Consider the following 26300-nt stretch of genomic DNA (forward strand, 5'->3'; position numbering starts at 1 on the left):
GACCCTTGCCCTGACATCCTTGGAAGGTTCTTTCTAGGGGGACTTAAACCTACACCTTTTCTAGATAGCAAAGACCTCAGTTGGCTGTAGGTGATGGCTTTTCCTATCATCAGGAAGGTACAAAACATTTATGAGGAAAAAGTGAGGAAGGAAGGGAGGCACACCACATTTTTGATTCTTTATGAAATAAAAGTTGTCATTTTTATAATTAACTGCATAAGTCATATTTTAAATATTACGAAAAATTAGTGACCTTTTTCTAAGGCTCATGCAAGACTAGTATATATTTAACATATTTAGGTTGCAGTTTAAGATATAAACGCTTCCCAGTGTTGATCATAGGATGAAATTTTAGCAGTAATTAATTGCAATATATCATAAAAGGTAGTTATCATAAAAAATGGACATTTTACCCCTAAGTATTTAAAACCAATTCCGAAGAAAAAGGAAATAGAAAACAGGCTATAGGGATGGGCTTGGTCAATTTCAGTTAGTAAAGTATTCCAGAGCTCCTATAGGCATGGAGGAGAAAGGAAATTCTCTCCCATTTAGCAAGCACCCTGATTTATTTCAGATGAGGACAGATGAGAAAGTATAAACAGTCTGATAAGGTTAAGGCAGTCTTTCAAGTAACTTGGCAGCAAATCATGTAATCCTTTAAAAGTTAAAACCAACTTTTTAAATTGGGTTCCAACAAAACTGGCAATTAGCAGAGGTCACAATTCGGTGTCACAGATTAATCATTTAATATGCAACAGGCAGAGATGATAGTTTGAAAAAAGATTTCGGGCTGCTGCCATCTCGCCCATCTCTATGAGAAACAAATAATTTTGGAAGCCCAATCCTTCAGAGAGAAGGCTCCTCCAAGCTGACACCCCCCAAATGTTGATTTATTTATAGTATCCATAATGTTGATTTCCCTCTCTGAATCACTTTTGTTTCCTGAATTAAACATATTTGTACCAATATGTATATATAGTGTATATAAACATATACATGGAACTGTATTGTACTCTTTTCTATTAAAAGAAGACTCTTTACTCTTAACATTTCCATAAGAACAGTTACACTCCCACTTGAAGCCATATTAAATCCCACCTAAGTATTAAGATGGTAAATTGTTCTCATCTTGTTTAATCAGCATGATATTTAAACAGAAATTCCAATTTCTGGTATTTCATAGTAGATGCTGCCTTGGTAACCATGAACACTCCAAAGCAAGGAGCATATTGGCTATTTTAAGGGAGCATTCTGTAAAAGAGAGAAAATATTTTCCTTTTTTAGGACATCATATGGCGGGTCTTCAGTCCATTCAGGAGGCAGAAGCCTATTTGTGATGTGTGATGTCACTAATGTGGCCCTCTGCTGTACCCCAAGACTGGATGCCCTACATCCAAAGGTTAGTGAGTGTAATAGGTTAGGTATTTATAGCTTTATTAGAAAGGACATACCACACATATTTAATTTCCTTAGAAATTTTATCAAGTCCTATGATTGAAGAATCTTAAAAATGGTCAGAAAATTCTTGAATTTAAAATATTAGTCTATGCAATATAAGTTGGAAATGCTTACCTTTAAGCCTGCATTTTACACATCAACATAGCACATTCTAAAAAGATCCAAAATAAGATTGCTTGTAGCATTCCTTATGCAACTAGTGCAGGGTTAGGCAACCTTGGCTCTTTTGTGACTCGTGGACTTCAGCTCCCAGAATTCCTGAGCCAGCCATGTTGAGGGGAAAGGGAGGGGTTTCCATGCTTAGCCATGCTGGTTCAGGAATTCTGGGAGTTGAAGTCCATGAGTCACAAAAGAGCCAACGTTGCCTACCCCTGAACTAGTGAAACATTAAACCTTACACTCTTGTTGCAATAATAGTTCAAATTACAACATAGTAATTTTTCTTCATTTAAAATGCCAGCTTTTACTAGGAAATAGAAATGCAGAATATACTGTAGAAAAATAAATTAACACTTTACTCCCCAAATTAGTGAATTTTAATTTTATTTTAAAAATGACACAGATAGAAGCAAAATATATACTTCCAATATTCTACTCATCCCTATTTTCAAGTGTAATGATTTTTAAAACAATCTTTCTGATTATCGTAGTGACCAAAGATCTGCTTGTTTGTCAGATTGTACCAACAGCATCTACAATTCGAAAAAAGGAATTATGGATTTTATAAACAGTTATTTTCCACATTTATACAGTGTATACTGCCCTGTTCTAGTTCTCTCAAGAGATTTGTTCTCCAGGATTCTATTGGCTATATTAGATCATTGCATTCTTTGAGATTGCCTTTTAATATTTATTTTCAAATTACTGTTTATTTGTTGAAGGACTCAATAAATTGTTTTTGCATATTCGTGTTTTCATTCTACATATGTAATAATTTTCCTTCATAAATAAAGTTTGGAGAAACAAGAGTAGAATCTACTTCATTATGCTGTAGAAAAACTGCATCTTTCTCAAACTAGTCTCACCTCTAAAGTAAATAATTTCTCATTGCAAAGAATTTTGGACGAATGAAATGCTATATATTTTGTATCAGTTCTCAGTTCTTTCCCTTTTCAAAACTGCCAGATTATGGATAGTATATGTTGGGTGAATTGTTTTCTTCTACCTCAGTTGGCTATTGTGCCATGCACTTATCTACTGAAGTCTGTACTACAGGTACTCTGCAGGTGATAAGAAAGGAGAGCAGCACACCCTAATGTAAACTTTTTAATTAGATGGCATGGCAGACATCATTGTAGCTAAAAGGCAGAAGTAAACCATTGCAGAAAAAAGGAGTTAAGTATCAGCAACCGTTTGCAACTATGTAGTAAACAGCAATTGGTGAGGGTCTTTTACAAGTACAAATGGATTGGGGGAGGGGGGGCTTTCCATATATCAACTGCTGTTTTGGTTTACATATAAATTATACCATTGTTCCTCAGAGACTTAACAGAGGAGAGGCTATATTTTCTTGCAAGTTGAAAAATGAGAATTAATGCTTCTGTAGTTAGAACAGGAATGAAGGAGGCATAGTGTTGTAACTGTGTAAAACTGTTAACTTGCAACAATAAGGCATGGATAGCTGTAGTAATCTGTAGCACAAAATAAACTTGCATGTCAAATGAAAGAAATTTTGTAGAAACACTTCAGATTTTTTTTAAAAAAAAGATTGCAGAAGAAAATAAAATATTCTGCCCAAAAGGTTTCTTCTCTTTGTTCTTTTGTGAAAGGCATCCCCAATAATGCAAAAGCAAAAGAGATTGTTTTTACTATTGTTGGGTGCTGGTAAGTTTTATTTCTCTTTTTTCCCCTGATTAATGTTATACTTAGTGTCTCTTGTCATGCAATGAATGCTCAGCATGCAGAGACTAGTATTAAAACTTTTTGATGTTTTGAGAACCAAAAGTAATAGAACGAAGGTATGTTAGATAATTTTAGTTTGACTCTATTAATTATATAAATGTCAATGAAAATGAAATAATGTATAAATAACATAGAAAAGTATGATCCACAGGCACAGGTGCTATCTTAAATGAGATGTGTAAGAGTAAAAGAAACAAACAAAACTATTAATTTAAGATTGTCCTTCCTAATTGGATAATGGTGGTATTTATAATATGTAGAGTATTGTAGTATACAACATAGGCATTTTGTGTAAACAAATGTCCCAGAATGCTCAGGTCCTTTTACCTGGTGTGCGGGCCCAATGAACCACATTGGAATGGTGGAGGGGATGTTTTATTTGCAAAAAAAAACTTACCTGGAAGCAAGTTCTAAATGGGCACACTCCAGGTTGGAGTAGGCTCTTATACAATTTTGAAGAGCATATATTGCCATGAGCCAATTATAGAAACACACAACCTTATAAACTAATCATTAAGAATAACATCATGCATATATCTTCAGTAGTCATAGTAACACTGTTCAACTAAAGATTACAAGGTAGGCTAAGACCTTTGTCTTATTAACACTCCTTTACTAAAAACATTCCTAAGCAACTTGGTATCAGGGTCTTGCCATCACCTTTAATTGACATTTAGCACATAGAAAAAGTCATAGTAATACTTCAGTAGGTGAGTAGCAAATATTTTATCAATTCACAAATAAAATTGGGTAAAGCTAAATGAATTGGGCTTTCTTAACACAACATATTTTATTTTAATTTTTTTATTTTAATTCCATTTATATCCCGCCCTTCTCTGAAGACTCAGGGCGGCTTACAAGCTTAGCAGTAGCCTGTTACAAGATGTGGAATTGATCTTTTTTCTCCTTACAACTTAGTGATTTATATAACAGAATGTATATACAGTCATGTGAAAAAGAAAGTACACTGTCTCTTTGAGATCTACGGTGTTACATATCAGGACATAGTAAAAATCATCTGATCTTACCAGTTCTTAAAAGTAGGTTAATATAAGCTATTATATTAACTTATAACTTATAATATAAGTTATTAGTTAATATAAGCTCGGATGAACAATAACATGATATATTATACCATGTCATCATTATTTTACAAAAGAAAGCCAAAATGGAGAAGCCATGTATGAAAAATTAAATACACCTTAATGATTCAGTAGTTTGTAGAACCACCTTTAGCAGCAATAACCTGAAGTAAACATTTTTGGTATGATTTTATCAGTTTCTCACATTGTTGTGGAGGAATTTTGGCCCACTTCGTTGCTCCTGCCTTTTCTCTGCCCTACATGTTCTCAGATCAAGTGCAAAAGGCAGCACCTTATCATCACTAACCAGTTGCAGCTGTGTGCTCTCCCCACCTGAAGCCTCAGGGCTGTTTTGCAGCTGTGCTTCAGCCAAATCACTCTCAGCCAGCTGCCAGAGCCATTGACCAACTCTCCTCCTGAGGTGCCTGGGACTGATTCATCCACCTCTGAACAACAACTAGAGAGGCATCACATCACACATATGCTAATTACGGCCTGTAGATTCTGAGATGTACATCTTGGATTTTTTTTGCAATTTCAGCATTGCATGGTCTGACCTTGGGGTTAATTTACTGGGATGTCCACTCCTAGGAAGATTGGCAAGTGTCTTGAATATTTTCCACTTGTGAACAATCTACCTCACTGCAGAAGGATAGACTTTAAATTGTTTGGAAATGACCTTATGATCCTTCCCAGATTAATGGGCAGTAACAATTGCTTCTCTAAGGCCATTGCTGATGTCTTTCCTCTTTGGCATTGTGTTAACACACATCTCAATGCTGGAGACCAGCAAACTCCTAAAACATAGGCATTTATAGAGGTAGTCACACTTGCTGATAATCAGTTAATCAAGGGCAGTTGATAGCAGCACCTGGCTACAACTAAGTCTCTTCATACCTAGGGAAATAGTAAGGGTGTGCTTAGTTTTTCACACATGGCATCTCCATTTTAACTTTCTTTTTGTAAAACAAGTGGTGACATGGTATAATATGTGTTATTCATCTGATGTATTTATCTACTTTTAAGAACTGCTAAGGACCAGATGATTTTTATTATGTCCTGATACATAAAACCATAAAACTCAAAGAGGTTGTACTTTTTCACATGACTATAATGTAGTTTGGCAATTATATAGTTATTTTTTTATTTTTTTATTTTAATTCCATTTATATCCCGCCCTTCTCCGAAGACTCAGGGCGGCTTACAAGCTTAGCAGTAGCCTTCATTCTATGTATATGCCTGCTTATTAGGGCTTTCACACACACACCCCCAAGCGGCATTATTACAAAGTCAGCTTAATTGCCCCCAACAATCTGGGTCCTCCTTATGAAATTTGAATGTATTTGTTGTTGTTAGCTGCGAAGTCGTGTCCGACTCATCGCGACCCTATGGACAACATTCCTCCAGGCCTTCCTGTCTTCTACCATCTTCTGGAGTCCATTTAAGCTCACGCCTACTGCTTCAGTGACTCCATCCAGCCACCTCTTTCTCTGTCGTCCCCTTCTTCTATTGCCCTCGATCTTTCCCAGCATTAGGCTCTTCTCCAGTGAGTCCTTCCTTCTCATTAGGTGGCCAGAGTATTTGAGTTTTAGCTTCAGGATCTGGCCTTCTAAAGAGCAGTCAGGATTGATCTCCTCTAGGACTGACCGGTTTGATCGCCTTGCAGTCCAAGGGACTCGCAGGAGTCTTCTCCAGCACCATAGTTCAAAGGCCTCAATTCTTTGGCGCTCAGCCTTTCTTATGGTCCAACTTTCACTGCCATACATTGCAACTGGGAAGACCATAGCCTTGACTATACGCACTTTTGTTGACAGGGTGATGTCTCTGCTTTTTAGTGTGCTGTCTAGATTTGCCATGGCTTTCCTTCCCAGGAGCAAGCATCTTTTAATTTCTTGGCTACAGTCCCCATCTGCAGTGATCTTGGAGCCCAGGAAAACAAAATCTGTCACTACCTCCATTTCTTCCCCATCTATTTGCCAGGAATTGAGAGGGCCAGATGCCATGATCTTGGTTTTCTTAATGTTAAGTTTCAACCCAAGTTTTGCACTCTCCTTCTTCACCCGCAACAAGAGGCTCTTTAGTTCTTCTTCACTTTCTGCCATTAGAGTGGTATCATCTGCGTATCTTAGGTTGTTGATATTTCTTCCAGCAATCTTAATTCCAACTTTTGATTCATCTAGCCCTGCCTTTCTCATGATGTGCTCTGCATATAAGTTAAATAGGCAGGGCGACAGTATACAGCCTTGCCGGACTCCTTTCCCAATTTTGAACCAATCAGTGGTTCCGTGTCCAGTTCTCACTGTTGCTTCTTGACCCGCATATAGGTTTCTCAAGAGACAAATAAGATGGTCTGGTACTCCCATCTCTTTAAGAACTTGCCACAATTTGTTATGATCCACACAATCAAAGGCTTTAGCATAGTCAATGAAGCAGAAGTAGATGTTTTTCTGGAACTCCCTAGCTTTCTCCATGATCCAGCGTATGTTGGCAATTTGATCTCTAGTTCCTCTGCCTCTTCGAAATCCTTCCTGTACTTCTGGTAGTTCTCGATCCACATACTGCTGAAGTCTAGCTTGTAGGATTTTAAGCATGACTTTACTAGCATGAGAAATGAGTGCAATGGTGCGATAGTTTGAACATTCTTTGGCACTGCCTTTCTTTGGAATTGGAATGTAAACTGATCTTTTCCAATCCTGTGGCCACTGTTGAGTTTTCCAAATTTGCTGGCAAATTGAGTGTAGCACTTTTACTGCACTGTCTTTTAAGATTTTGAATAGCTCAGCTGGAATACTGTCACCTCCACTAGCTTTGTTGTTGCTCAGCTTTTCTAAGGCCCACTTCACTTCACATTCTAGGATGTCTGGCTCGAGGTCAGTGACCACCTCATTGTGATTATCTGGGACGTTAAGCTCATTCTTGTATAGTTCTTCTGTGTAATTTTGCCACCTCTTCTTAATCTCTTCTGCCTCTGTTAGGTCCCTGCCATTTTGGTCCTTTATCATGCCCATTTTTGCATGGAATGTTCCCTTCATCTCTCCAATTTTCTTGAAAAGATCTCTGGTCCTCCCTATTCTATTGTTTTCTTCTATTTCTTTGCACTGTTCATTTAAGAAGGCATTCTTATCTCTTCTAGCTATTCTCTGGAATTCTGCATTCAATTGGGCATATCTATGTTTTTCTCCCTTGCCTTTTGCTTCCCTCCTTTCCTCAGCTATTTGCAAAGCTTCCTCAGACAGCCATTTTGCTTTCTTGCATTTCTTTTTCTTTGGGATGGTTTTGGTTGCTACCTGTTGTACAATGTCACGAACCTCTGTCCATAGTTCTTCAGGCACTCTGTCTATCAGATCTAATTCCTTAAATCTATTTGTCACCTCTACTGTATATTCAACAGGGATATGATTTAATTCATACCTGAGTGGCCTAGTGCTTTTCCCTACTTTCTTCAGTTTAAGCCTAAACTTTGCAAGGAGAACCTCATGGTCTGAGCCACAGTCAGCTCCTGGTCTTGTTTTTACCGACTGTATAGAGCTTCTCCATCTTTGGCTGCAGAGCATATAGTCAATCTGATTTCTGTGTTGACCGTCTGGTGATGTCCATGTGTAGAGCCGTCTCTTGGGTTGTTGGAAAAGAGTGTTTGCTATGACCATCGTATTCTCTTGACAAAATTCTATCAGCCTGTGCCCTGCTTCATTTTGTACTCCAAGGCCAAACTTGCCTGTTATTCCAGTTATCTTTTGGCTTCCTACTTTAGCATTCCAATCCCCCATGATGATAAGGACATCATTTTTTGGTGTTAGTTCTATAAGGTGCTGTAGGGCTTCATAGAACCGGTCAATTTCATCCTCTTCAGCACTGGTGGTTGGGGCATAGACTTGGACTACTGTGATATTGAATGGTTTCCCTTGGATTCGAACTGAGATCATTCTGTCATTTTGAGGATTGTATCCCAGTATTGCTTTTCCTACTCTTTTATTGACTATGAAGGCTACTCCATTTCTTCTGAAGGATTCTTGCCCACAGTAGTATACCTGATGGTCATCTGAATTAAATTCACCCATTCCTATCCATTTTAGTTCGCTGATTCCTAAGATGTCGATGTTCAGTCTTGTCATCTCTTGTTTGACCACGTCCAGCTTTCCTTGATTCATGGATCTTACATTCCAGGTTCCTATGGAGAAAAAATCTTTACAGCATCGGACTTTCCTTTCACCACCAGACACATCCACAGCTGAGCGTCCTTTCGGCTTTGGCCCAGTCGCTTCATTCTTTCTGGCGCTACTAGTACTAGCCCTCTGCTCTTCCCCAGTAGCATATTGGACGCCTTCCGACCTGAGGGGCTCATCTTCCAGCGTCATATCGTTTTGCCTTTTGGTACTGTCCATACGGTTTTCATGGCAAAGATACTGGAGTGGGTTGCCATTTCCTTCTCCAGTGGATCACGTTTTGTCAGAACTCTCAGCTATGACCTGTCCGTCTTGGGTGGCCCTGCACGGCATAGCTCATAGCTTCATTGAATTACGCAAGCCCCTTCGCCACGACAAGGCAGTAATCCATGAAAGGGGTTGAATGTATTAGTAGGTTACAAAATATGGGATTTCGTATTGAGATTCTTAACTGAGAAGAGCACTTTAGGGATAGAATTTCCTGAGAAGACAGACTGCTTATAAACATCAATGTTCTGTAGTCAAATGTAATCTGTTAGGAATATTGGATCTATTAAAGCCTACCTCAGCTAAATTAGGTGCATATCAAAAATATTCTAAAAATGTACTGTGTAAAGAATCTGTGGCTTTAGAAAAAAGGTGTTTTTTAAAAAAAAAACCTGCATGTATATATTTTAAAGTCATAGTACAGATTTTTGAAGAACACTGGAAACTTTGTGATGCTTCTTTTCTTATTTTTAGCTGCATCTTGTTCCACATACAGTGTTTTAAGAATTCTGTTGCTTCTAGCTGCTAATAAACTTGTTACCATTTTGTCCTGTTAAACATTGGTAATGCTTCAAACCTTCAGTTTAAGACTAGTAGTAAATATGCTACATATTTTATTTATTATGGTTTAATGAATCATTTTAATATGTTTAGAAAATAGATTTGTTTCAAACTTTATTAAAATAACATTCAAATATTATTCAGCTGCAGATTTTTTTTCTACAATGATTCTCACTGTAGTATATGTTATGGAATTTGTTGTGCAGAGGTCTCCTTGTGCTACCAAAGAGTTGCACAGACAAGGAAGGGCACTGAGAGCAGTAAAAATCACACACAGAAATACACTGAGTTCTAAAAGCAAAAAGTATTTTACTTTGAGGTGGTGTAAAAACAAAAATGCACAGTCAAAATAAACAGTCCAAGTCATACACAATAGCAACAGTCCAAGGAGTAATCCAAACTACAAAGTCTTCTTACCGGTCCAGAGGTCAATACACAGTTCAGGTTTACAACAGTAGTAAACCAACAGCAGAGCAAAAACAGTAACAGTAGAAAGCAGTGAATTCAGAGAGAGAGAGAAGCTACGTTTCTAGCTTCCTCTTATGGCCATGAGAACACTTACACACCCATTGGCCAATTAACTTCTTAAAGACATAGCATTATGGTTAATATATTTTCAACCCAACATTGTAGGCTAGCACCATATGCCTAACAGTATATATCAGGTTGCTTTTTGCTATATTAAAATCAGCCTACCGTATTTTCCAATTATCCATAAAGGTTGATGAACTGTGTGTGTGTTTAACATGCTGTGACTTTTTCTAATTAAGCTTTTTATGAGTTTTATGAATTAAATGCTTCATAGATAATCACATAATGCAGTTATAATTGATACATCAAATTCTTGTATTCATGATGTAAGAGAGGTTTTAAAAGTTGGTTTTCAAAATGGAAGTAAGTGTGCATATAATGGTCTTAACAACTAACTAAAAATATCTTTCAGAAGCTAAGTGGGATGGGTCAGGGCAAATATATTACTGCAAAAAATAAAATTTTACCAGACCATCGTAATTTTCTGACAACCTACAAGTGTAAAACTGAGGTGGTAATATTTATATTGCTTATGCAATATAAAAGGCACAGAATATGCTGCAATCTATCAGGCTGTGATAAACTAGCATTTGTAAATGAATATAGGTTTACTTTTCTAATTTCTACCAGTGCAAAGTATTTGCACTAGAACAGTTTAAATGATTAACTGAGATGACATTAAATGATATAACTGATATAGCTGCATAAATAATACATGTGTCCTTTAAACGCAGAGACTTTTCCTTGAGAATTAATTTTGTATTAAAATATTATTTTATGCCAAATTTAACTACTTGGAGGTATTTACGCATATTATGTACATGTGCATGCATATTATGTTCAATTTATTGTTAGTTTCCTCCATACTTAATTTTAGATATTATAATAGAAAAGCCATATTAGTCTGTAGTGAGAAAAATCTGACAGCACCTTTTCTGACTAACAGACTTTGTTCAAATATGTAAGCATTTGTGAGCTGCATTCACGTCATCAGATCCATCTAATGACATGAGCTGCAGCCACAGGAGGTTGTGCCTTTTAATAAAATATGTTCATCAGAAAAAAAATGCTGCCATAACCCTGTGACTACTTTGCCATGCTGTTTTAGTAACTGAATTTAATTAATTTTATATTTCTTAATATTTTAAATTATTATTGTTTTGCTCAGGCAATTCATTCTGTAAATTGGCATCATGAAGGAAAGCAATTTATATGTAGCCATTCAGATGGCACCTTAACTATATGGAATGTAAGGAACCCTACTAAGCCATTGCAGACAATCACTCCCCATGGTAAGTTTACAGTGTATGTGTTTTGTATTTAATATGTTAGTACGTTATAGTTAGGTTGCACGTCTATGCATATCTGGAAGTAAATCCTAATGAATTTGCCCCCTGATTGTGCCTACAGTGAATAAATGCGCCTAGATCAGACATGTCAAACACAAGGCCCGGGGGCCAGATCCGGCCTGCGAAGTGGTTTCATGTGGCCCACGAAGCCATCCTGGAAACAGTGAGGGAATGGCCCCCACTGCCTTGGCCCTGGCCCAGAGACCCTCCTTCTGCCAGAGACCCTCAGATCTGTCCCACTCCTGCCCAGGCCCCCATAGGCACCCTTGATGCGAACGATGTAGAGCTGGCCACGCCCATCAAGTAGGCCATATGCACTCTAGCCATGCCCATCCAGTAGGCCACGCCCACCCGGCCCCCTGAGGGCAACCGCAATGCTGATGTGGCCCTCAATGAAATTGAGTTTGACACCCCTGGCTTAGATTATTACAGAATATTTGTATATTATATGTACAAAAAGATTTTTCAGTGCTATATTATCAGATAAGAAATTAATATAAGTAATAACCGCAATCACCATTTACATATGGCCAATCTTGCAATATATATTGTTTACTGTTAAACCTAATTTAACTTTTTAAAAATTAAAAGCAAATATGATTCAGAATTAGGTTGTAGATCATTACTACATATAAAAGTATTACAATATTTCACTGCATTTAAATACTAATACTGAGTTCAATTTTGTTCTAATACATAATACCTTTATTGAAGTATAGTTTTAGTGTGAGGAAAAAGGATTATTTATTCTTTGCCATTTCCAGGTATATATTATATTAAATTCTATTCAATTGAATGTGTCAATTATTGAAGGTTATTTTAGAAAAATGCTCATTCCTTATAAAATACATGGGGATGACTCCACTTCCGAACACTTATAACAATACTGGACTAAACAGATTTTCCTGATCCTTCTTTCCAGTGCATAGTCTCTTTAGCCAGTTGAACGCAAAGAATCCTTTGAAAGATGGGAAGTACAAGTAGTTGTCGAATTACAACAGTTCACTTAGCGATGCTTCAAAGTTATACCACTCTGAAAAGTACTTACAATCCAGTCCCAGAGTTACAAATGTTGCATCACCACAGCAGTCGTTCACCTTTATGACTGACCACAGAGATGCTGCAACATGCCCCTTGCCTATCCCCTTCCATGGGGTCCTAACAGGCCCTGGCCCTGGAATGCTAGCCCACCGGCTCCTCCCCATCCCATCACTGATCACTCACCTTTCAAAGATCTGCAGAGCTGAGGGCCACGTGGCAGAAAAGCGGCCATCTTCTCAAATGCTGGTCAAGCTGTTTTCATTAGATTCTGTGCTTTTGCACACCCTTCTGTCCCCTTTGCAAAGGCTTTTTTGCACAGATGACGGGCCTGCAGGAGTGCGAGATTGCACCCCCAAAGACTTCCGTGCCATTTGCAAAAGGCTTTCACTGTGGAGAATGGAGGCTGCAGGGGCGTGAGATCGCACCCTCAAAGGCTTCTGTCCCCTTTTGCAAAAGCTTTTCGCAAACGGACGTCTGCAGGGGCACGAGATCACACCCTCAAAGGCTTCCATCCCCTTTGCCCCTGCAGGCCTCCGTTCTCCAAACCAAAAGCTTTTGCAAAGGGGGATGGAAGAACACAAGATCTAAAGAAAACAGCTTCACCAGCATCTGAGAAGACGGCCACTTTTCTGCCATGTAGCCCTTAGCTCTGCCGATCTTTGAAAAGTAAGTGCAAAGTAGGCAGAGGAAGCAGCAATGAGGACCCTTAGGGGTGGGAAGGGGAGCATGAGATATCTCAATGGGTGCAGAGATGCCTTGGGTGGCCAGAGTCAGGTGGTCTTTTTCTGCACTAGACCCCCCCCCCCATGGTCTTTCCCATCCCTGAGGTGTCTCATGCGCACTTAATGACCTGTGCATTCAATTAATGAATGCATTAGGGAGAGGAAGGATGGGGTTAATTGGTTTAAAGTGATTCAATTAACATTAAGGACCATAACGGGTAGGTTCCATTACAGCCATAATTTATTCACTGTAGCAGTGATGCTCCATCTAAATTTTAGGAACACCTATCCACCACCTCCTACCTAATTTCAATTTCCCATCCACTCTAATAATAAGGAATTACCCTGAGAAGTTGTGAATAGGGATGATTGTTCTCAATAGGTCTTTTGCATGAGCCTTAACCCGTATGAGTAATGAATCTTGAACCATTTTCTAACATATGAAACATATTGCTTTTCTAATACATGGAAATATTGTTAAGATCATAATGTAATTTCTAAGATTCTGATAACTTTCAAATCAATTTTAAATAAAAATAAGGCAATATTTTGTTTTAGGGAAGCAGGTTAAAGATGGAAAGAAGCCAGAACCGTGTAAACCTATTCTTAAAGTGGAATACAAAACAACCAGAATTGGGTAAGAATTGGGCCACAATTTTTTAATGATGATTGGATATTTACTCTGTCTAAAGATGGAGTGTATGATCCAGATTTGCCTTGGATAGAGCGCCTTTAATGGAGTATTCTATTAGAAGAAAGAAAGAAAGCAACTTCTGTGGATTCCTTATTTTTTTCTGCATATTCCTGCAACTTCTCCCACATTGAGTGAAATGATCTTCCATCTCTCCAAATCTTGGAGGCCTCAGAGGAAAAGCAAAAGTTAGATCTCCCTTCCTGCATCTAAAATGTTCCCTGAGCTGAAGCCTTCCTATAAATGGACTTTTTTTTGCTGTGTCCGAATCCAGCCTACATTTTGCAAACTAAGATGTGTAAAATATTTAAAAATATTTAATAAGCATTCAAAATACAGAAATAATTGTATGTATTCATGAGTTCTTCAGTTTTATGTAGTTAAAAAATCCTCCAAATTTATATACTTAAACACATCCATAAATATATCGCCATCAAAATTGTTACATATCTGGAAAGTTTTCATAGAACTTTATATTAAATCCCCAAATGTGATATTCCCAAATTTATTGATGCATGGGAGTTACAGAAAAAGAGCAAGTTCCATTTCATGTATGGAAATATATTAATGGGATAGAACCAATCATTTTAATAAGTTTAGTACATTTTAGATGGAGTCCCTCTTTGATAAAGGACTGGTTCTGCTCAATCCTTGACTAAGATATGAAGCCCAGGGAAGCCCACTCCCTACAGTTTGAATTTGGTGGAATGTGCTGTGTTTGGGCACTAGGTTTTCCTTTCGTTTTTTATTATTATTATTGCTTTTACTGTTTTATTATTGCTTGTGAGTCATCCAGGGTTACATTACATAAGATATGTTTAAGGCAGCTGTACAAAACTTTAAGAGCCTAATGCTGGGAAAGGTTGAGGGCAAGAGAAGAAGGGGACGACAGAGAATGAGGTGGCTGGATGGAGTCACTGAAGCAGTAGGCGTGAGCTTAAATGGACTCCAGAAGATGGTAGAGGACAGGAAGGCCTGGAGGAACATTGCAATGGGTCGGACACGACTTTGCAACTAACAACAACAATAACAACAAAACCTTAAACGAATACAAAAATACATACCACATTCTTCAACTGCTCAAATTATAGCTTGAAAGAGATTTTTTTAAAAAAAAGTATCCAGTAATTGTTCATAAATCAGTGCACTGTCATTTTTTCAGTTTTTTGTTTTTGTTTTAATATGGTCCAGTCCAGTCCATATGGCAAGCCTATATTGTATAACAAGCAGGCATAGCACATAGAGTTCTTAATATATTATTCCACTAAATCCAACAGTGTTCCATGTTTTTTAATGTTATGTTTCATTGGCTTAACTATTTATTTGTCTTGATTTTCAGAGAGCCTTTTATCATCTTGTCAGGTGGCTTATCATATGACACTGTTGGAAGAAGACCCTGTTTAACTGTTATGCATGGAAAGAGTACTGCTGTTCTAGAAATGGATTATTCAATAGTAGATTTTCTAACCCTGTGTGAAACTCCATACCCCAGTGGTGGGTTCTTTATTTTTCTTTTCTCTGTTCTATAATTCCAGAATTCCTTCATTACATTCTTTATTAACAGCATTCTCCACTCAACATCCCACAGAAATGATGGAACTAAACTTCAGAATATTCCAATCATGTTAGCTTGCAATTCTGAAAGTTCCAACATTTCTGAAAACAACTAGATTATGTAAAATAGCATTTCCAGTTCAGATTTATTTTTATTTATTTATTAAATTTGTTTGCCACCCATTTCACTGCAAGGTGATTTTTTAAAAATATAGTAAATGAATAGATTAAAAAAGTAAAATAATGTTTTCAGTGCATGACAAAATAGTGACTGGAAGTATTCGTATGAATAATATGATACATAGATTTAATTTGATAATTTCTGTTGTTAGAACAGTGAGACAGTTAAAGTCATGTAATATCAGGTGTTTTTAATTAGATTAACATCTTTCTTATAAAGAGATTTTTGGAAAAGGACAATGGGTTAATTGATACAGAGTTAAGATTAAACATTGTAAGCATCTGGGTAATAATGCACATTCACTATCATTTTTAATTTCTTTCCGTTTCTGATAATACCATACATAAATGTTTTTGCAATCATCTATGAAAATCATACCATTTTCCAGACATTTAGGATTGTGATTCTGATTATTTCTACTTAATATGACAATGCTGTTTTGGAATAATGGGAGGTCTTGTTCAATTTATTTGAAAACTGCTGAATAGATATTAGGTGTAAGATCTCTTAGATCTGTCCTAGATTAAGTGATAAAAATACATGAGTAAGTAAAATACTAAAGTACTATTCTGATATTTTCTGACATTTATTCACAATATTCAAATTGAAATGATCTCTGTGTTAATGCTTTATTGGTATCTTATTACAGTCTTTGTGTGAAATCAACAGTGGCTAAATATTTACCAAATGTGAATTATTAATTGGTCGTCTTTGAATATTTGTATCTTTTCTTTAGATTTCCAAGAGCCATACGCTGTGGTTGTTCTCCTAGAAAAAGATTTAGTGGTTATTGACCTTGCACAAAATGGGTAAGATAAATATATAATATGGAGATACCTATTTCTTGCTTATTTCCTTACTCGTGTTTAACAATATACTGTTTCTATAGTGGTTAATTTTTTATGAACTAGGTTTATTGGACTCCTTGAAGAAAAAGATTTTAATGACGTTTTGGCATTAAATTTAGTGAACTCATTTCTATAGTAACTGTACATGACATGCTATAGACATTTTAATTTTATCTAAATATACTTGGTTGAAAGTAAACATGAATGCTGATGGGTATCAGCATTTGTAATCGCAAAGAAAATTGTAATTAAAACTTTCCTGTGTGATATGGATGAAGAATATCCTAAAGAGGGACATTTTAATGCATCCAGTTTTTTAATACTTTTTTCTTCTTGTTTTTCCAGAGATTTGGGTTAAACAAATTCAAATTTTATTGTTCACTTTCTGAACTTAAAATTTTCATTTATTTACACACATGGAAACCAACTCATATTTTAAGTACCACCATAGAGTTTAAGACCAGTTTTCACGATCCTTCTCTTTTTTGAGCCTTCTAAGAAGTCTCTAAGCTTACATTTTTAATGTATTTCATTAACTGAAATCTTCCAAAATAAAACCTTATGTGTTTCTGTGATACACTTTTAATAGATCTCTTGTACTCCATTTTTCATACATATATTTTCTTACAAATTGATACACAAATCCTTGACACAAGATGCAATATACATGCCTACACATACAACCAGTAAATGAACACATGTACATGTGAATCAAACAACTATAAATCAATATATAATACTAGTAATGGTAAGTGATTATGCTTCAAAGATGCTACTGTGCCAAAAAGCCATATGTTTATGTTTTTCAAGTGCTATATTTGTTCTCATAATAGTATTCATTTCTTTTTCTCATTTAATATTTTTATCACTGAAAAATAGTTTGAATAGTATCAAATTTAATATGTAAAAAATAACAATGCTTGTCTTTTTAACACCTCATTAAAGGTATCCTATATTTGAGAATCCATATCCCTTGAATATACATGAATCTCCAGTCACTTGTTGTGAATATTTTGCTGATTGCCCTGTAGACCTTATTCCAGCACTGTATTCAGTGGGTGCACGACAAAAGCGTCAAGGCTATAGTAAAAAGGTAAAAAAAAAAGTGCTAATATCATATTCTGAAGTACTGTTCTTTATATATTGGTGGGCAATTGTTATTATGATTTAATTATTTTTTTTAATAGGAATGGCCTGTCAATGGTGGAAATTGGGGTTTGGTCACACAGAGTTATCCAGAGATTATCATTACTGGGTAAGTAATAAAATAGTAGGTACCAAACAGAACACTACTACGTGTTGAAAATCTTGTTTATAATGTATGTGTTAATAGTTATGTCTTAATAGATTCCATTGTTCATTCTAGTGTATTCAAAAAAATAGAGTTGAGAACAATACAGATAGGATTGACGTCTTGTGCAATTTGTGCAATTTAAAAACAATCTTGTTTGAATTCATTAGAGCTTATTCTCTAGTAAGTGTTGAGATTGTAGCCTTGGTTTGCCCTACTCTACAGAACAAAAAGGCTCCAAACTCTTAAATGATTAATGAGACCAAGGACAACTAATCCTTCTAGATTCTAAAATGGTATAAAAAGAAGGGATTCTTTTTGCATATTAGTTAAATCTCAACATTCAACAACTATACTCCATAGGGGTTAAAAAAAATTCTCCCCACTTAAGTTGGAAGAAAAGAAAAAGCAAGTCTAATTTCTCTTCAGACTACAAAGATACTTGTAATATTGCATCTAAGACTCTAAGCACAATAATTTGCTTATTATGTTGTTGAGCTAATAACATGTCAATGCTAAGAAACCAATAACTATATAAAGCTGTATAATTGTTATATAAATTTAGCATAACTAAGTAAATCTCACTACTCTTTAATTTCTAAACATACTTTTAAAAACATTTCATATTTTAATAGGCATGCAGATGGATCGGTCAAGTTTTGGGATGCCTCTGCAAGTGAGTGATTTGCCACCTTCAATAAGGCTCTTACTCTCCCCCCACACACAAATCCATTTAACATATAAAAGCTGTTATAGGAACAGCATAATATGAATGGCATAGTACTGACATTACTTGTCTCTTTTTTCTTTATTTGTTTGAATGTTAAAATATTGCTCAGTCTTGCTTGGATCCAAATGAAATGAATATATTTTAAATTAGTGGTGACAAAATGGTCTATTTTGAATAGGACTTAAAACTCAACAATTTTTGATTATGTATTCTATCTTAGTGCCATATAATAATTAACAATTCTTTTAATATATAAAATTAAGTACTCATTTTGCTGAAAACCCTTTATTTTTGTTAAAAATTATGTTTGAGACTCAGACTAGAGATTATAAGGTGGAACGTCTTTCTGTCACAATAAATGCAGCTCAGGCACAGCTCTTTCTGTGCATTGATATTTGATGTCAACCAAATTAATGAAACTTAAAACACCCTGCAATATAACCTCTATTTTAGAATTGCACTGTTTGAATAATATTCCTATTTTTTCTTTCAGAATTGCTTTCCTTGAATAATAGTCCTATTTCTAAATGGAGAAATAGTCTCCTCAAAATGATTTCATTTAAACATATAACCAAGTTTATTTCTTAATTTATTCCTAGTAACTTTGCAAGTACTATACAAATTAAAAACAGCTAAAGTATTTGAAAAATCTCGAAATAAAGAAGATAGGCCAAGCACTGACATAGTAGATGAAGATCCATATGCCATTCAGATCATCTCATGGTGTCCAGAAAGCAGGATGCTGTGCGTAGCAGGAGTTTCTGCACATGTCATTGTTTACAGATTCAGCAAACAAGAAATAACAACAGAAGTTATTCCGGTAATGGCATTCACTTAAATTTATTTCTACTTTAGTGGCATTCACTTAATATATCTGTTGTTATCGAGATCCCTGTGTTTCAATAGTGAAAATATAGTAAACAATGCCTAATTTGCATAATTTTTGTTTAATCAATTCTTCAGATTGAAGTTTATTAAAGAGACAATTATGTTTTGTGGTTACTTCCCTGGGACCTGTTGAAACAAGTGGCCTTATTCATTACAAATACAAGTATAATTGAACCAAATTTGATAAATTTAACAAATCATATCTGTGAAATGTTTCTTCTTTTACCTTACAGCTCAGTCAGGAAATCATTAGGCCCCATCCATTTTTTCCTCTTGTGCTCTCTGGCATCTCTATGTACCTGTGGGACAGAAAGTTTAGTACAGCTAGATGTTGGTTAACAATCACTCATTCAGCGACTGTTCAAGGTTAGGATGGCGCTGAACAAATGGTTTTTATGATCTGTCTGTAACGGTCTGGCTGTCCCAGCACTGCTGTGATCACATGATCATGATCCAGCCACTTGGCAACCAGTTCACACCTATGATCCCACAGTCACATGAAGGTTGTTTGTGACCTTCTCTGCCAGTTTACTACAATCAGAGTCAATGGGAAAATCATTAGGGAAGGATACAAGTAGTTCATATAAGTCGTTCCCATTCCTGCTATGTTCCCACAGATCCTCCCCCTTCACTCTGCACAGATGACCAAACTCATTCCAGGATATAGCATCCATTTGACCACCCTCCTGCCCTCTTGAGCACTCACCCCACTTTCAGCATGCTTGTGCCAGGCTGTAGCAGTCATCTATGCACCCTTCCACACTCCGGAGCACTCACCCACCGCCCAGCTACACTTGTACTACAGCAGCCACTTCGCCCCCCCCCCAGCTAGCTTGCTTGTGAGCCCTCTTGGACTTTCAGCTTCCTGCCAGCTTCCCTATTGACTTTGCTTGCTGAAAGTCACAAGGAGGTCCTCAGTTAATGAATTGCAACCTTCGCTTAATGACGGCAACAGAGACTGCCAGGATTGCTGTCACTAGGCAACATGGTCGGATGATAACGCACTTTACGACAACATTGCTTAGCAATGCAAATTCTTGTCCTAATTATCATTAAAACTTCCTGTATCTGCTTTCAATTGAGAAATGTTACTAGTTTTGTCAGTTCATTTTCATCATGTCCAAGAAAATGGTTTATTCTATTATTGAATGTTTGAACAGGTTTATGGACTTGATGGAAACTAGGATCTCAGTATAGAGAAGATACAGTATAAAAATCTGATTGGCTGTCATTTATTCTAGATGGAAATGCTTATGGAGTCTCTTTGGTGGTGAATGACAAGAGTAGACAGTGAGTCTTTAACCAGAGTAGGATGCTGAGCTAGTTCTGGCTGTCTAGCAGTAATATTTGATCACTGCCTCAGGCTTGGGAACATGATATAGAAGTTCCAGTGATATGGAGTGCTGAAATTAGCTTAATTGACAAGGATGAGCCAAAATCACCTCTGTTATTTCAGAGTCATCTGTTCTGCCTTGTAAGCTTTTAGTAGCAGTTCAAAGTACTGGTGTTAATGTTTAATGACATCACCTAGAAGCATTTGCCCTGTATGTAGCTCTCTAGTACTCAGATTTGAAAGCAGCATTCTTTTTAAAAAATACATTTTATTGATTTTTTTTACAAGGATAATCTTTAGTGCTTAGTAAACAGCATGTTTTCTGGATTCATATATTTAAAAAAACAATTTCTATAATTCCATAATCAATATATTAATTAATAGTTTGTTTTCTTGATAGTCCCTTCTTCCAATAATATTCTCCTTTATCAGCATTAGACAGATATAATTCTTAATATTTTCAATGCAAAGTTGGATATAGACATTTTTTTGTATTTGTACAAGTAACAATGACATCCATCTGATTGTCTTATATTTCAATTGTATTTGTAAAAGTCATCTTATTAAATCATTATACATCCTGTTTCAGAATTCTTATTTATACTTGATTTCCCCTCAATATTCACACCATTCTTATCAGTCATAATTTTCTGAAAATTGATTATCTTTAAATATCCAAACTTTTCATTTACTTATACCATCCCAATATTTTCATATTTTTATATTATAAAGATACTATACTACTTATGTATCTTATTACATCCACATATAACATATTTTCTGTTTGGCTTATGTTTCAATTATATTTGTAAAAGTCATTTTGTTAAGTAATTATATGTCTTGTTTTCAAAATTCTTATTTAAGCTTAGTTTTCTCTCAGTATTCAAATCATTCTTCTTGGTCATACATCTCTCAGAGTTAATTACCTTTAAATGTCCTAACTTTTCATTCACATACATCATCCCAATATTTTTACATTTCATATACTATAAAAATACTATACTACTTATGTCTTTTATCCCTCTTACTATAGCTCCTTTATATCCAGAATTTATCTATTCTTTTAACCATATTCAAGCAAGTGTTTAATCATGTAGTACTCCATCTGATAAGTCGAATCAGGTCTCTTGAATCTAACTCTAGCCTTCTTCTTTTGCCAAGTAGCTTTCCAAGTTAGTAAATTCCGCTTGCCAGGGGATTCCTGTATTTTTGTAAATATTATTGGGAGTGCGAAAGACGGGTTGTATATGATGTACACTTTTTGTCTCCCAGACACTAACAATTTTCCTGGTAGCCCTATAATCCATTTTATTAAATCTTTTTTCTTATCCTCAAGGTTTTTTTTTTGAAGTCCTGACAGATACGATATCTTTTCCATTTTCATTGTGGCAAAATTTTGTAGATTTTTTTCTGTTTGTTTTAACTTGTAGTTCTCTTGATTAGTAGCTTTCCTATTTAAGTCACTTTCTTTTAGTTTGTGTTCTGTTATATGGTTTGTTTGTTCATTCTTTATCATCGTTTTCTGAGAGTTTTTCATTTGTGATTTTAAATTGAAGGTGTGCTCATATATGTCATCAAAGTGATTTTTAATCTCATAGTGGTTTGAAACCATTGTCATTTGAATCTGTTGTAGCATTGCATACATTTCCTCTTGGAAAGTATTTGTCTAATCTTGGAGTATTGCTCCTGCAGATCTCTGCTGTTCAAGGCTAGGTCCTTCAGAAGGGAATATTAGGTGTGGTTTTCTGTCACTTTTAGAGAGGTATGCAATATCCATTTTGTCTCCTCCCTCCAGGTAGTCTTCCACCGGTACCATAGTGTGTTTAGCCTCATCTAACCAGCCAATCTTAAAATCCAAACAATCAAATCTTGTATAGTTCTTATCTTTATATATGGTTTTTGTAATCCAATGCATTTCCAATTATCAAGGCATCAATGAAAGCAGTGTTTTATAACAATTCTTCTGTTCAGAGGTCTTTGAATTATCAACCAGTCAGAATTGCAGCTAAATGTTTCACCACCTTAAAGCCTTCCACTAAATTCTCCCCTAGAAGATTAGCCAAGAGTCAAAGTTTTTCTTTCTCTGAAAACAATTTTTGAGCTTGGACAACAGTTAAAGGATTTTTTTGCAGATACTTCTTAAGCTTATGGGTGGCCCAGTATGTTTTCTTTCTTTGTTCCCAGCAGTTTTCTGTTTAGCTGAGGGTTAATAAAGTTCAAGGGAACAGATTATTTTTTATTTCTGGGCATCTTGCCAATTTCTGAGTCAATGTTATACTATTGTTCTTTGCTCTAGTTCTCCACTAGATGTCAGTAGTTATTCATTTTCCAACTTTTTCAATCAAAGAATTATTTTTATTTTTATTTCATCAGGACTCTTTAGGATATAAAATCTTGAAAGAGTTTTCTTAATTTTCAGATTTATCCAGACTATACTAATATTAATTTCATTTCAGTATATTTCTTTCTTCCTTGGAAGTTAATTTGCTGTTTCTGTATATGGAGGGGTGGAATGTGATCCCCTCCCTTCACTTTCAGACGATTTCTTACTTTGGGGATCTTTTCTAAGGAAATCAGTTACAAAATAGAAGAGAGAAGATCGATACTCTCGCCCAGTTCCAAACACTCTGTTCACTGTTGTTCTGGTATGTGCTCTTGGACTTCGGCTGCTAGCAGCTTGGGCTAGACACTGGTGTGCAGCTAGCCTTTCTCCTGTCAGGTTAAAGGGCTTCCCCCAGATTGAATGGATTGACCGCCATCATTCCATCATCATTGGAGTGTTCCTCTTTGTCGTGTCTCCGGGGCGACATCAGACCCATTTAGGGTCTCCTGGCAGGCTGAAACCAGTTGTGGGGTGCGGAGCCTCGCAGTCCTTCAGCCATGTCACTGTGAGGCAGAACTGAAAGTCCTGAAAGTAGCATTCTTTAATGTCTGTCTTAATGGAAGTTAGAACCATGGTGATATCTTCATAAAATATCAGATTTGTTTTTGTAATAGTTTGATGGATGCATTTCAGCTTCAGGATATTGCCAAAATCAGTTATTTGCTTTTAAGAGAATGCATCACTAATTTTAAATTCTTCTTATATGCTGTTTCATTCTCATTTGCAGATGCTTGAAATACGGCTTTTGTATGAAATAAATTATATAGAATCTCCTGATCCTGAGCAAATGCCACCATTGCCTACTCCAGGCACAGGTTCCAATCCGCAATCCATCATCCCCCAGTCTCATCCCTCCACTAGCAGTAGCTCATCTGATGGACTTCGTGATAATGTCCCATGTTTAAAGTAAGTATGATAGTGTATTTGAAATAATGGGCATTGTTTATCTGAGCGCTTAAACTGATGGAAATACTTCATACTTCAGTGTATTTTGTCACATATTGTTTCATATATGCCTTGGACTGATGTTTTATCATCTGGAACTGGAAGGGCTTCAATACCCAATTATTATGGTTAGATCATGTCTTTACTTAGTTAAAATTAAGAGTCACCATGACCTTATAGGATGGCAAGACTATTTGAATGATTCACCCCAGGCACCTAATGGATTCTTTTGATTTCTGAGAAAAGGGTCTATAGGAACCTGGATGCTGTGATCAATTTACACAATACTTTGTTCACAAAATTACTTAGACTCACGTAGTCTTGCATCTCCAAAGGCAGTGTTTGTGGTAATAACTGGGATATTATTTTGCCATGCTTGCTCAGGAATTCTGGGAGTTGAAGTCCATGAGTCATAAAAGACCCACGGTTGCCTACCCCTGGTCTAGAGACTATCCATTTTTACATGTAGGTTGGACCTCTGCCCATCCTGGCTATTGTAAGGGGTGGTTAAAGGAGCATCCATGTGGATCCATGAGCCTGTTAGTACCCCCTTACATTTGGGCCAGGTCCTAGCTGCCTGAAGAGAATGACTCTCAGACATTCTCCATCCCCTAGTCTTGGATAAATATTGTCTGACTTCCAATATTCATGTTCTGAGGAATGTCACTGAGACTGACTTTCTTTGTTCTGGGCTCAGGCTTGCATACAGTGAGATGGCATTCAATTCCTTTTGCTGTTTTAGACCTCTTGGCAGTTTTCAATATTATTTTTTTTCTTTTTTTATTGAAAAGTTTTACAATACATTTTATCTTTAACAATCCCTCCCCCCTCCCTCCACCCAACCCTTCCTAACCCTCCCTATCCCTCCCCCCACCCCTTCCCCCCTCCCCGACTTCCCAGAGCTAAATACAAGGTATAAAGGTAAAAACAATCATAAACAACCATATGTTAACAACAATAAACTATTAAGTCTATCGCACTCTAGCTCATATAAAATGACTACAAGCAATACTAATATCACATCCAAACTTATACAAATGCTAAATGAAACTTTTTAGTCCCATATTTGTTCTGGATGTAATCAATCCACTTTTTCCACTCCATAATATAACGTTGTTGCAGTTTTCAATATTATTGATCATAGTATCAGTAGCGACCTGTGACCCTCCCTTCTTTTGTTTATTTGTACAACTTAAGGCAGTATACACAATACTCTCCTATTTTTCACTTACAAAGTAGAGGATTGACACCTTTGTTTCTTAGTGGTTCTGTTCCTTCTTCTGTGGACAGTCTCAGTCTTTTGTAATGGAGAAGAGGTCAGTTCAGTGGATCCTTACTTATGGAATACCCTTGCAGTATTTAAATTGCTGGGAGAAGTAATCCTGCAGTTCAGGGTATAAGGTATGCTGATGATACCCAACTATACATCGTTCCCCCATATTGTCAGGGAGAAGTTACTGATGTTCTTTTCCAATGATTGGAGGCTGTGAAGATCTTGATGGAAGAGAACAAGTTCAAATTGGATTCAAGCAAGACAGGATTGCTGTTTGTACATCACAATTCTCCTTTGGTGCTAGTTTTATCCCTGAATAGGCAGGCATTACCACTCCAGGAACAGGTTTCTGAAATGAGGGTTATTCTAGACGTGCAGATTCTGCCTGTGTAAGCCAAGGTGGACAGCCTTTGCCCAACATTTGATAGAGTGTCAATTGTCCTTTCCTGGTTCTGGTAGGACCCTAGCAAAAATATCTCAATTTCTTATCACCACCCACATAGATGATTGCACTTCACTTTACATAGGTCTGCTTTTAAGGACTACCTGAAAACCATAGTTGCTCCAGAATGCACCAGCCCACATCCATAATATTGTAATGATTTGTGGGAGGTAGGGGAAGAGTTGCAGCCAGGGCAATGGTCGGATAACTCACAGTAGGAATGTGGGTGTGGGAAATGTCTGTGGACCCTTAGTAATTTCTCAGACTATAATGGGGATTGGTAGAAATCTCAGTCTTGCAAGATCCTATTAATGTAACCTTGCAACCTTTTATTGTAATGTAAACTTACAATAAAATACAGCTGCTTCTTGTCATGGACTACCTCACAAGACTGACAGCTATCTCCCAACACTGATAGCATATTACATTTGTATTGCAAATCATGATGGTCATGTAGGGAGGGTCTCCACGTTGTTCTTCATTTCCTGGATGTCAGGACAATTAAAGTTGGAAAGGGCTGCTTCCCCATAGTGAAAATGCTGACATCAGGCTGACACCCTACATGGGAGCTTTCGGGGAATTACTAAAAATAGAATTCTTGTGAACAGTCTTTTGAAACATCTTTAGTAAGAACAGCTCTTGTTGTTTCTGTTTCTGTTGTATTT

The 26300-nt window shown here is 36.4% G+C and overlaps 1 protein-coding gene across 4 annotated transcripts in view; it reads left to right on the forward strand.

Annotated features, from left to right (window-relative positions):
- STXBP5 (syntaxin binding protein 5) overlaps positions 1-26300 on the forward strand; it is a 121376-nt gene that overhangs the window by 54133 nt on the left and 40943 nt on the right. For all 4 annotated transcript variants that reach the window (XM_081322624.1, XM_081322625.1, XM_081322626.1 and 1 more), the window contains exons 8-16: positions 11133-11256; positions 13635-13713; positions 15107-15261; positions 16239-16311; positions 17296-17443; positions 17538-17605; positions 18277-18317; positions 18971-19191; positions 23703-23881. In XM_081322624.1, the coding sequence (XP_081178750.1) occupies positions 11133-11256; positions 13635-13713; positions 15107-15261; positions 16239-16311; positions 17296-17443; positions 17538-17605; positions 18277-18317; positions 18971-19191; positions 23703-23881 (1088 nt within the window). The remainder of the gene's footprint in view (positions 1-11132; positions 11257-13634; positions 13714-15106; positions 15262-16238; positions 16312-17295; positions 17444-17537; positions 17606-18276; positions 18318-18970; positions 19192-23702; positions 23882-26300) is intronic.

The sequence above is a fragment of the Vipera berus genome (genome assembly GCF_964194415.1).
Source record: "Vipera berus genome assembly, chromosome: 1".
NCBI classification, from domain to species: Eukaryota; Metazoa; Chordata; class Lepidosauria; order Squamata; family Viperidae; genus Vipera; species Vipera berus.